The 13714-nt window shown below is 32.5% G+C and overlaps 1 protein-coding gene across 1 annotated transcript in view; it reads right to left on the bottom strand.

The window, feature by feature from the left end:
• Positions 1-2377: 2377 nt before the first annotated feature.
• Positions 2378-13714, bottom strand: part of lars1b (leucyl-tRNA synthetase 1b) — a 47960-nt gene continuing 36623 nt past the window's right edge. Inside the window, exons 27-32 of the mRNA XM_073824718.1 lie at positions 12289-12399; positions 11836-11946; positions 7647-7751; positions 6355-6450; positions 4660-4792; positions 2378-3147 (exon numbers count right to left, since the gene is read on the bottom strand). Of these exons, the coding sequence (XP_073680819.1) occupies positions 2942-3147; positions 4660-4792; positions 6355-6450; positions 7647-7751; positions 11836-11946; positions 12289-12399 (762 nt within the window). The 3' untranslated portion in view covers positions 2378-2941. The remainder of the gene's footprint in view (positions 3148-4659; positions 4793-6354; positions 6451-7646; positions 7752-11835; positions 11947-12288; positions 12400-13714) is intronic.

Raw genomic sequence — 13714 nt, 5'->3', positions numbered from 1 at the left:
TATTAAAATATAATTTATTACGGTGATACAAAGCTGAATTTTCATCAGCCATTACTCCAGTCTTCAGTGTCACATGATTCTTCAGAAATCATTCTTATATGCTGATTTATTACTTTCACTACCAGTGTTGGAAACAGTTGTGCTGCTTATTTATTTTTTACATTTTTTTTTTTTTTTTTTGGAAACAGATAAAAAAAAAAAGATTATTTTTAGGATTCTTGAATAAATGAATAAAAAGAACATATACATATATATATATATATATATATATATATATATATAAAAATACTTTCTAACAGTATAACTCTTTGCTATCACTTTATCAATTTAACACATCCTTGGTGAATAAAAGTATTAATTTCTTACAAAAAAAAAACAACTTTTTAATGGCAGTTTATATAAGAAAATATTCCTATTTTAAATAAATGTTCTTTTTATATTTTATTCATTAAAGAATTCAGAAAAAGTATCACAGGTTCCAAAATATTAAGCAGCACAACTGTTTTCAACATTGATAATAAATCAGCATATCAGAATGAATTCTGAAGCATCATGTGACACTGAAGACTGGAGTAATGATGCTGTAAATTGAGCTTTGCACCACAGAAATAAATGTAAAATATTAAAATTTTTAAAAATATATATATTTTTTTATTTTAAAAAATATATTAACATAGGAAACAGTTATTTTACAATGAAATAATGTTTCACAATATTACTGTTTTTCTGGATTTTTGATCAAATAAATGCAGCCTTGATAAGCATTAGAAACTGTGAACAGGGTAAAAAAACAAAAAAAACCCATAGTTATAACCTTACTCAGTTAATTGATTACATTGTTAATTGCAAAAATTTTTTTGTATTACAAGTTTTCTAAAATGTCAGGTTTTAATATGCAAATGAAGCATTGTTTAATGAAATATGCGCTAATTTGCATACGTTTCTAGTACAAAAATCTAAACAATGGATGAAGTCCGTTTCAAAATTCTTGTTTCATTTTTTTTTTTACATATTAGAGTCAAATGTTTTTACAGAACAAATTTTGGGTCTCTCATTTTGTCACTCCATAATTTAGAAAATACTACAACAGGCAGAAAATGATCAATTTTTTACAGTTTTTTGGGGAATAAAATGTATAAAATCAAGCAAATTATATATGAACAAATCCCTCTGTAAAAACCTTCAGGATATAATCAGGAATAAAAATGTAAAGTTTGGTGTGTGTAAGTGCAACTGAAGTATAGATTTATGGCTCAATCTAAGAGAAAAAAAATAAAATAAAATAAAAATTGAGAAAACGGCCTTTAAAAATATGGATAGTAATTAAAATCTATTGACACAAATAGATAAAGTGCAATAAAAGAAACATTTAACAGTGTCTAACACTAGTCTGAAAAAAGCCCAAAATTTCAAACTTGACAGGTGCATTAAAAAAAAAAAAGTAGTGTTTTTACGTGTAGTGACTCCCCTTAAAAATCCCAAACTTTTGAACGGCAATATCTATTTTAAAATGAAATCTATTCCTGTGATTGCAAATTGTAATTTTCAGCATCCTTACTCCAGTTTTCAGTGTCATATGAGCCTTCAGAAATGATTACAATATGATGATTTGGTACTCAATAAACATTTCTTCTTATGTTATTGTTAAAAAAACAGTGTTGCTTCATATTTATTTAAAATGGAGATATTCTGTTACATTGTACGTGTTTTACTGTTACTTTTGATCAAATTAATGCATCTACCCTCAATAAAAAGTATTAATTTCCTTAAAAAAATAAAAACCTACCGGACACCAAACTCTACTCTTAAAATTGGCACAATGAATAAAAAAATTAATAAAACAAAAAAGAATAAATAATTGCTGGGATATTTTTGCCATAATGACACACAGAAGGTTTCACAGAATGATTCGTATGTATTGAGCTTGATGGGGGCAATAGAAGTGTAAATGTCATCAACAGTCTTTGATGCCACAAAATTTGTCATGAAGATCAAATCATTATTTTTAAGAAAATGTCAGAGCGTAACAGGGTTGAATAGGATAAAAAGGGACAAACAAACCATCTACATTTCATCAGAAAGTGCATGAAGCATTGTAGAAAATTCAGTTAATAAGATGTTGGTAGTATGAGTTCTTGCCTATATTTTTATAAATATAATCCATTAAAATCTAATGGTGATGAATGAATGGTTGAAGCAGATAGAAAAACAGACTAAATTTAAGCTATAGTTTATTTAATCTATCAAATGCTGTGACTAGTTTCAGCATGTGCCATTTTTCTTATTAATTATATCACTAAAAAGTCATGAGGATGAAAATGCCAGCATTTCTTGATAATGACCCTGGCATTTGTGTAGAAAAAAAGGAAAACAAATATAAATCATACTTGCATCAATTTATTAAGTGTTCACTAAATACATAATTTAACAGAGGTGAAATAAGGAAGAAAACAAAGCATCCTTTTAAGGTTTTATAATGAAAAGATGAAAATACAGGTAATTTGTTCATAAAGTATTGGTCTGATGCCCTCTATTGGACTATTGTAGCTGACATATGCAAACTTTTTAAAACGGGACGGATTATAAAAATTTCAATTGAAAACAGGTATAAACTTTACGGAAGTACAATAATACCTTCAAATGTCTTACGTAGGGTCCAATATTTCCAATACCATTAGCCTGAATGTCTATGAATTAAGAGTACAGTTCTTTTACCACTTAAAAAGCTAGAAAATGGATCTAAATGCATTACTGATGTTATACAGACACTGCAGACCCTTAAACTGAACAGTTACCAAATGCTGAGAGAGGAGTTTACTAGATGCACTGAGACTAAATGCCGGTTAATACTAAATTAACTAACGCCTCAGCAGTCAATATAATGTCAAGATGATACTCCAATGAAAAAACAAAAACCTTTGTAACAACAAAGTCACAGACGTTACTGGACTAGGTAGATTAAAGTGTCCCCAATGTCCGTTTTCAGGCCGTTGTCACTCATATGAACTTTGTTTTCTTGCAGGTTGATGTGGAAGACTGAACTTTTTGAGATGGGCAGCTTACCCTCCTCTTCCTTTCCCAAAACCGGGATTCTCCGAGGTCCGAGGAGTGGGTCTTCAAAACGCATCAGCTTCACTTTGGATAAATCTACGAATTGTACAACAGCGTCATTTTAAAAGTATAAGTAAAGGCAACATAGCATGCTGTGGCATCAACGTATTTGGATACTTAAGTTATACTTTCAAATGTGTTTTGTAGCTTATTGCCTTGAATTAAATATCTTAAAGGGGTCCTATTATGGTCTTTTTTACAAAGTGTTTATTTTGTTTTGGAGATGCACTAGAACATGCTCTCATGCTTGGTGGTTCAAAAAACATTGTTTTTCACATAATTTACATTATTACAGTAGCCTCCCCTATTACTTTCTCCCCAGGCTGGCACCAATGGCTAGATTAGTTCCAGGCTTGATGAAGGTCCGCCTTCCGAAAAAACTAAATGTGTTGTGATTGGTTAGCAGTCCCACTGCATTGCAATTGGCGAACAGCTTACACGGCGTTTTAACATCCTTGCTGAATAAAAGTATTGTTTTTTTCTGAAGGATCATGTGACACTGCCACGCCCCTTCCCCAAACAGCAAGTTCTGTGTACATCTGTTAGCGCAAACTAGATTAAAGTGATTCTTATGTTTTAAATATGAATATTTTTCTTACAAAAATACGTTGTATCGCTAAAAGAGACTTTTACTCACTGTCACTTTTTGTTATGGATCTACTTGTTTTGGACTGATGGAGAGAAACACCAGTCTATGCCGTTCTAAAGCTTGGGAGTGCCAGGATTATTTCTAATATAACTTTGCATTTATATACACGAGTCATATACACCTAGGATGCATGGAGGGTGAGTAAATAATACACTACAGTAGTGTTGGTCCTATCGTCAGCCTGCATGATCGCAGATACATGATATTATCATTATTGTGCTAATTTATTTAATTATTTACATGCCCGAAACCAGCTCCAGCATAAGGCTAGTGAAGCTATCTACACTCTATGGTGAATAAATCTCTTACCACACACTGCACATATCTACGGCTTGGCTCCCGACACGACCACAGATGATCGTCACTCTAGTCAATGCTTGTGTTTACATCAGTCGTGGCTCCACATGTGTTTCGACCCTCTATACCACATACGTCAACGACGCGGATCCAATACGGCTACCGGAGCAGTTTTCAGACACTTTAGTCAATGCTCACATTTATACAAGCCGTCCTGCGGCTCACTAAAGCATCCCAGAAGCAGCTGTCCATGCTACCTCACTAAAGTTAGGCGAATCCCCGACCTAGTCCCTCCCCACCCACCAACTATTAGAATTTCTGTAGGCGGGATTTATTTGAATGATATTCTAATGGGCCGTGTTGTGACATTATAGCATCCGGAAAACAAACGCTGTAGTCCAAATGAGCCATTCGTTGTAGTTATTGAAAAGGGATTTTAAAAACTAGATTTCTCCCTCAGATTTGTAACTTTGTAGATGTTTTTTATGCCCAAACATGCACACCACACACTGGCTAAAATTCAAAAAAATGAAAAAGCCTAATAGGACTCCTTTAACAGTTTTGAGAACAGTTTCAGCTTTGCTAAAATTAATAAGCTTTACCTTTGATTCCTCTGTTGACTCGGGATAGTCTGCGGATGATGCTGTCTTTGCTGTCTCCCTGTCGGATGTCAATCTTGGTGGAGAACAGGCCATTGGCTGGCTGAGGGTTCACCAGTGAGACTAGCACTCCAGGCTATGGGAAAAACAGAGGCCACAGCCGAAGGTGACACATTTATGGATGCTACATCATGCAGATCATGGTTATATGACACTTTCTTCCTCATACACAGGATTCCCAAACCATTTGCTCAATTTATATTTTCAATTACACATCATCAGCAAGGATGCATTAAATGAATCAAAATGCTATTTAAAATCAATTCTGTTCATTTGAACCTTCTATTCATCAAAGGATTCTGAAAAAAAAAAATTGCATCAACATAATCACTCAAAGTATGTTAAAATAGAACACAGAATAGAATTTTCAGCATCATTACTCCAGTCCTCAGTGTCACATGATCCTTCAGAAATCATTTTAATATGCCGTTTGTGTTATTATTATATATGAAAACAGTTACAGAAACTATAATAAACTACCATTCAAACATATGGTACATATGAAGTAATACAAAAGTAGAAGAAAATTATAATTTTATTCAGCAAGAGAGCATTAAATTGGTCAAAAGTAATAGGAATTACATTTATAAAGATGAAAGAAAGATTTCAAATATTTAATATAAATCAAAATAAATTTCAAATAAATTTTCTATTAATCAAAAAAATACTGTGGGGAAAACCAGTCTTAAAGTAGCAGGAGTATATTTCTAGCAATAGCCAAAAATACACTGTATAGGTCAAAATTATCATTAGGATATTAAGTGAAGATCATGTTCCATGAAGATATTTTGTAAATTTCCTACCATAAATTTATCAAAATTATTTGATTAGTAACATGCACATGCATAAAACTTCATTGGGACAACTTTAAAGGCAATTTTTTTGCACCCTCAGATTGCAGATATTCAGATAGTTGTATCTCAGCCAAATATTGTCCTATCTTAACAAACCATACATCAAAAATTGTATTTACTCAGCTTTCAGATCATAATAATTTACCCTTATGACTGGTTTTGTGGTCCTGGGTCACATATTAAAAATGTTGTTTATTTTTGTTTATAGTTGATTTCTTGATTGATACTGATTTATTATTTCACTTATTCATATATTATTTATGTAAAAAAAAAATATGATATTCCCACATTTACTGCAAAATGTTAAAAATATTACTTCTGATTAATTTGTTACATAAATGTAAGGTCTGAGTAAATTGCAAAAAAAGAAAAAGAACATGCATAAAAAAGAAGAAAAAATGTTTTTAATTTAAATATAATAATAAAAAAAAATCTTTGGTTTGATTTCACGTCTTTTTCAGATCTAGATATCACAATTTCAAAATCCTTTAAAATTTCCAGGTTCTATCAAACAATAGCACATTCTGTATAAAAATGTGTATCATATTTTAAATATATTCCCAAAACCCTTGCAATAACATTTTTACGTCTGAATGAACGCTGTGCACTACACCATACTGAGATGCATCTAAGCAGCATTAGCAATGCGCAGCATGCTTCTAAAATTAGTCTGTCTGTAGCTGCATGCAGCACAGGCCAGAGCAACCATTAAAAACACAGAAACAATAGATGGAGGCTGTTGTGCAGCAGCTATGACAGGGCCTCAGTGGGCTCTCATCATCACCTCAGATCTGAAGACACAGAACGGTTTCCCAGGGCAACAGTCCTCCTTTACTTTGTCATCCGCCTCAGACGCGAACACAACGTCTATCTGATCTAACTGTAGGAGGAGACAGAGAGGAAAGGAGGGTTAGAGAAAGAATGACACCAGTTAGCATTTAGCTACTGACTGAAACATCTAACAATCAGATCAGACTCAAAGTCAACTAACAAGAGTGCTTTCAGGGGAAATGAGGGGAAAAAGTAAGTAGAGTACAGTAAAGTGAAACATTTTTTTGGAATTGTGATATTATTGGATGATACTGTTTGTCCCGCCCACATGGCACTGGTTTCATCAGCAGAAATGAAACACCTTATGTATTGAGTACTGATCAGTCATGTACAATCAGTGTTGGGGGTAATGCATTACAAGTAACGCAAGTTGTGTATTAATATTACTTTTTCAAAGTAACCATTAAAGTAACACATAACTTTTTAACTGACAAGAAAATATCTGAGTTACTTTATCAAATAAGAAACACCAGTTACTTTTCCCCCTTGTATTGATTAAAAGCTCTCCATGTTGAGAGAAATTGTGAGTAAGATGTTAATTTAGTTCTAGAATAAATGTAACCATGCATTAATTCATCTCACTCACAAAAAAAAACAGATACAGTATTCCTCAAACTGAATAAAAACAGTGAAATTCAACGCAAACATGCAATAATTAAATATGTTAAATTAATACAAATATCCTTTATGTATTTAATCCTTTAATCCCATTTTATTAACCGAAATGTCTTTGATGCCGACCTTCGAAGATCCAATTCATCCATACTAATAAGCAAAAATTACTCAAGATAATCTAACATTTGTTTTGTTTTTTTATTGCTGAAGAGTTGACCTTTTTCTTCTGCGGTCTACTGTACAGACATGAATTTACTTTTCTCTAAGCCTGAGGCTTTTGGTGTGAAAAGGCTTTACATTAGCAAGAAATAGAACTTTTTATACTAAAAACAAACAAGCAAGCCCTGCCCAGATTTAAAAAGTAACACAAAGTAACGTAACACATTACTTTCCATAAAAAGTAACTAAGTTACTTTTTTAAGGAGTAACTAAGTATTGTAATGCATTACTTTTAAAAGCAACTTTCCCCAACACTGTGTACAATAAGACCAGGGACAATAAATAAGTCTTACATAAAGTCAGTTTCGATTTGACTTTCTCTTTAAGTGTTACGAAAGTGAGGTTCTTGTTTTGTTTTCTTTGGTAGAACAGGATATTTAGTTGGCCTTTCTAATAGTTTTGTGCAATAACCTCAAGTGAATTAGTCAAATAAACAATGTTCTCCAGCAGGACTGCACGTTCGTCAAACTCCAGCTCTAGATCAAGAACCCTGGGCCCGTTTTTCTCTAGGTTCTCCTAGAAACACAAACAAAGACAGAAACAGGATCAATTTTAATATATATTAATGACATCAGTAAGATTTTTTAATTATTTTTAAAGGAGACTTTTCTGCTTATCCAGGCTGCGTTTATTTGATTAAAAATACAGAGAATACTGTAATATTGTGAAAAGTTAATGCAATTTAAAATAGTGGTTTTCAGCATCATTACTTCAGTATTCTGTGGCACATTATCCTTCAGAAATCATTCTAATATGCTGATTTATTAATGTTGTGCTGCTTAATAGCTTTTTGGAACCTGTGATACTTTTTTCAGGATTCTTTGGTAAATTTTGTTTAAAATAGATAACAATAAACATCTTGTTCAAAGTTTGGAACAAGTAAATTTTTTCTTTCTTTCTCGCTTTGAAAAGAATGAATACTTTTATTTATAAATATATTTAAAAAAAAAGTGAGAGTAAAAACTTATTGTTAGAAAAGATTTTTATTTTTAATAAATGCTATTCTTTGTAACTTTTTATTTATCAAAGAATCCTGAAAAAAGCATCACAGGTTCCAAAAAAAAAAAAAAAAAAATCTAGCAGCACAACTGTTTCCTACATTGATAATAAAAGTAATAAATCAGTATATTAGAATGATTTCTAAAGTATCATGTCACACTGAAGACTGGAGTGATAGCTGATGATAATTCACAGAATTCTATAATATTGCTTAGCAATTTCAGTTTACATTATTGGAATCAATAATGTATGGAGTATAGTGTATATTGTTACAAAAAACTTCCGTTGAAGTTTCTGAAGATTCCAAAGCAAAATCACCAAGCAATGTTGCATATTTTTTTCCAATTCTCTTCTTAATAATAATTACTATATTATTAATCACAATATAGCAATTTTTAATTTTATCTTTGTTATTAAAAATAAGAACAAATATGCAAACAGTAGTTTAATCAAGATCAGTGAGTGGTCTACAGTCATGGCCAAAAGTTTTGAGAATTACATAAATATTGGAAATTGGAAAAGTTGCTGCTTAAGTTTTTGAAATAGCAATTTGCATATACTCCAGAATGTTATGAAGAGTGATCAGATGAATTGCATAGTCCTTCTTCGCCATGAAAATTACCTTAATCCTGAAAAAAAAAAACTTTCCACTGCATTGTTAAGAAGGCTTCAGGGCGTCCAAGAAAGTCCAGCAAGCGCCAGGATCGTCTCCTAAAGAGGATTCAGCTGTGGGATCGGAGTGCCACCAGTGCAGAGCTTGCTCAGGAATGGCAGCAGGCAGGTGTGAGCGCATCTTCACACACAGTGAGGCCAAGACTTTTGGAAGATGGCCTGGTGTCAAGAAGGGCAGCAAAGAAGCCACTTCTCTCCAAAAAAAACATCAGGGACAGATTGATCTTCTGCAAAAAGTATGGCAAATGGACTGCTGAGGACTGGGGCAAAGTCATATTCTCCGATGAAGCCTCTTTCCGATTGTTTGGGGCAGGCCCGGTTCTACGGGGGTGCTTGAGGGTGCTAAGCACCCTCAAACGAAATCAATAGCACCCTCAGTTAAAGCTGTAATAATGTCATTTTATTGCAGATTTAGATAACAATCCAGTGAGTAATCATTAAAAAAAAACATTTATTTTTCTGCTGTAAGCATTAAAACAATGCCCTACCATATTGTAACGCATCAAAGCAGTCAATTAGAGCGTTGCATTTCAGCCTCGGCCGACTAGCCCGACTTTTTTACACCTCTAGTTGCTGGGCTTCAGGCCAATTTTCACGTCAAAGTTCAGAGACGGACGGGCACCGGTTTTATCTGTTTTAGGTTTCTCCTTATTTTAATATTTTAGACATCCATAAATTATGGTGAAGAAAAAAATGCCGCGCTGGTGGAAACAACAGGAGACTTCACTTTCGGTTTCACTTTCGAGACCGTTACAGACGGCAGCGCAGCTGGAACAGATCCGCGCTCAAGCACACAATATGCTGAAAATTGCCACAAAGGTAAATAAATAACACTGAATGTGTCGGGCCGGAAAGAGTAAAGCTTATTTAAATTATATATTAATAAACTAGTGTATTCTGAGTCAGTGTAACAAAAATCCTTTTTGGACGTGCCTTTAAAGAGAAATTTATCTTTTCGGATTACATAATGAGAGAGTTTTTGTTTTCTATTTGTTTTATTTCGTTAAGTAATAATTTAAAACTATTTTATACGTTTTTTTTAAGTGCACACAAATAAAAGTACACCCTTTACAGTACCGAATGATGTATTAACCTACTCTTACCTTTGTGAGCAAAAATGACAGATAATTTTAAATTGCTTCCACTGAAAAAAATGCACTGGCGCCCATGTCCTGTGTCTTCAGCTTCCACTCTCTGCACAAACTATTGGATATGCGCCTAATACCGCACATTTATCTCTAGGTTTAACGTTTAAACTAACATTGTTTTATACTTGAACTATTTCATATCTATAGATTTTATGCAAATCGTGATGATTTGAGTAGGCAAACTGATCAAATTAACAGACTGATCAGTCTACCGCTGGGCGCTGTTCCTTAAAAATAATAATAATAAAATAAAATAAAAACTTATATTTTACGAACAAAAATGCTCCAAACGTTTTTTTTCTAAATTAAGTTAATAAAAAAACGAAAGTATAATCTATTTGCCATTACATACAAAAATGAAGTATTTTGATTTTAAAATAGCAACGCGCGCCATCAGTGTCGCGCCCTAATGTCGACTATGATGGTATAATGTTAGAGCACCCTCATTAATTTAGGAAGCACCCTCAGTGATTTAGTTCTGGAACCGGGCCTGGTTTGGGGCATCTGGAAAAAAGCTTGTCCGGAGAAGAAAAGGTGAGCGCTACCATCAGTCCTGTGTCATGCCAACAGTAAAGCATCCTGAGACCATTCATGTGTGGGGTTGCTTCTCATCCAAGGGAGTGGGCTCACTCACAATTTTGCCCAAAAACACAGCCATGAATAAAGAATGGTACCAAAACACCCTCCAACAGCAACTTCTTCCAACAATCCAACAACAGTTTGGTGAAGAACAATGCATTTTCCAGCACGATGGAGCACCGTGCCATAAGGCAAAAGTGATAACTAAGTGGCTCGGGGACGAAAACGTTGAAATTTTGGGTCCATGGCCTGGAAACTCCCCAGATCTTAAAACTTGTGGTCAATCTTCAAGAGGCGGGTGGACAAACAAAAACCCACTAATTCTGACAAACTCCAAGAAGCGATTATGAAAGAATGGGTTGCTATCAGTCAGGATTTGGCCCAGAAGTTGATTGAGAGCATGCCCAGTCGAATTGCAGAGGTCCTGAAAAAGAAGGGCCAACACTGCAAATACTGACTCTTTGCATAAATGTCATGTAATTGTCGATAAAAGCCTTTGAAACGTATGAAGTGCTTGTAATTATATTTCAGTACATCACAGAAACAACTGAAACAAAGATCTAAAAGCAGTTTAGCAGCAAACTTTGTGAAAACTAATATTTGTGTCATTCTCAAAACTTTTGGCCACGACTGTACTATTTGGAGCATAGAAATCGCTAGAAGAGGCTTAATAAACAAATTTTCGTGAACCTCAAATTCGACCAAAACTGACATTTTTCACTTCTTTTGGCTGCTGTTAAAAATTAGACCATGCGTATTCCAACTTATGTCATGTCAGCACAGGTCACATTTAATAACAGCATATAATTTCTATACTGATTTAATGTAAATTTAACCTAAAATTGAAAAAAAAAGAAAAAAAGGTAAATGTTGAAACCAAACAAAATTCAGAATAGCATACTAACACACTACTGTCACAATTACTGCAGAATAAAATATGAAAAATATTACTTAATTTGTCACATGAATTAGAAGTTCTGAGTACACTGCAGTAACCTGTGAATTGCATATTTTGGCAAAGATCACAGTATTCTGTGCATATAGTAAATTTGCATTCTGTGCTTAATATACATAATGCAAAAATAGCATTGTAGTATGCTAATGTGAACATGGCAACATCTGTTAATGCTACCCTTTGACCATGCTTATAAATTTAAGACCTAGTTTTTACAAGATCGTATTCAGGGATCAAACTCTTCTACCTTTATCATGGCTACAAAGGGCATCACTCTCTTCATGTATTTCTTCAGCTCCGGCATGGCACCCAGCTCCACGGCGATGACCTTATTGTCAGGTAGAGCTCCATTGTTGCTCTGGGACAATGGGAAAGAATAGCTGTTTGACTGACAGGCCATCATAACATAACCTTCTATATTCAACAATGACATTCCGAGTGACGCCAGAGAAATGTACCAATCGCTTTGTGTCATGAAAAAAAGTGTAGACTATTTGGTTTAAAAATGAATAGCAATTGATTTTGGACACTACTGTTAAATTTAACCTTTATTATCATAGTAATGCATTAGTTGAGATTGGTGCCCTTAAAAAAATTAACAAACACATTGATATCAAAAATAATTGGAATCTATTAAATGTGTGAAGGCTGTCTCAGTTTGCACACTTTGATATGTGAGATGTGATTAGGGTGTTTATACCTTGTAATGTTTTCCCAGCAGAGAGAGGGCGCTGTGTTGCCAGGGTGGGTAGGTCTTTGCTACGTAGATTGTGCAGTGTGTGGGCTTAGCTGGTGGTTTGTTGTCTCCCTTCTGTGATAAGAAAAGCAAAACTTAATAAAACTGAGAAAACAAAAATAGGTTAAAGCTACACAAAAAGTACAATAGCATTATTAAGTACTGTTTTTAATGCCAAAAATGATCACAATTGGGTTCATTTTAACGTAAAGCGGTTGATATGAATGCATTCATAGTAATAATGATAACAATAATAATAATAATAATAATAATAAAAATGCTATTAATGATATAATAAATTATTTTATAATTATTATTATTTATATTATACAATATTTTAACATTTTATTTCATAGCTATATTATTATTATTATATATTTTATTAACAATAATAATAAATTTATTACAATTATTTCCAGAATGTTATACTTTTTTGTTTTATATTTTTACTTTTTCAATTATTGAATTATCAATTATTCTCAAAAGTATCATTTAAACTATTATTTAAATCTATATATGTAACACTTCTGTTAACCTTATTTATCATTTTTTTAAATAATTGGGTAGTGCTAAGTTACTACTACTACTACTAATAATAATATAATTATAAATTACGATAATTATCTTATCAAAATATTTTTATAAATTAAAAAAAGTTTTCATAATTTAAGTAAATATTTGTATTTACTTATTTTGTTACTTTATTTTTATTATTTAAAACAATAAAAAATAAAGTAAAATATAAAATAAGTAAATAAAAATATTTTATAACATGAAAATAATGATTATAATTTATTATTATTAAATAATAATAATAATAATAATAATAATAATAATAATAATATAGCACTATCCACATACAAAAGTGATAAGGTTAATAGTAGTTACAGATTTAATAGTAAATTTAAATTATACTTTTCAGACCTTTTTAAATAATAAAAATAAAGTATAAAATAAAATAAAAAAATAATTTTAATAAAAAAAATAATATATATATATTAGTGCTGTCAAACGATTAATCGCGATTAATCGCATCCAAAATAAAAGTTGTTGTTTACATAATATATGTGTGTGTATTTATATATACATACTAAATATACACAGTACACACCAGTGTTGTTTTCGTCAACGATGACGATGACGAAATCATTTCGTTGACGCCACTTTTTTTCATGACGATAACGAGACGATGACGAGATAAAAATGGCTCGTTGATGACTAAAACATGACAAGACGTGTGTGAGTTTTCGTTGACGAGACGAGAATAGACGAAAATGTTAGTGGGTGGTCCGTCAGACGTTTAAAATGCATGACATTTCTGCTTATTGTGCATGCCAATCAAAATCTAAAACGTATCTGCCGCTATGGCAAGCCGTTTTAGCATTAAATA

The sequence above is a fragment of the Garra rufa genome, chromosome 19 (genome assembly GCF_049309525.1).
Source record: "Garra rufa chromosome 19, GarRuf1.0, whole genome shotgun sequence".
Lineage (NCBI taxonomy): Eukaryota > Metazoa > Chordata > Actinopteri > Cypriniformes > Cyprinidae > Garra > Garra rufa.
This window is presented reverse-complemented; position numbering and strand designations above follow the sequence as displayed.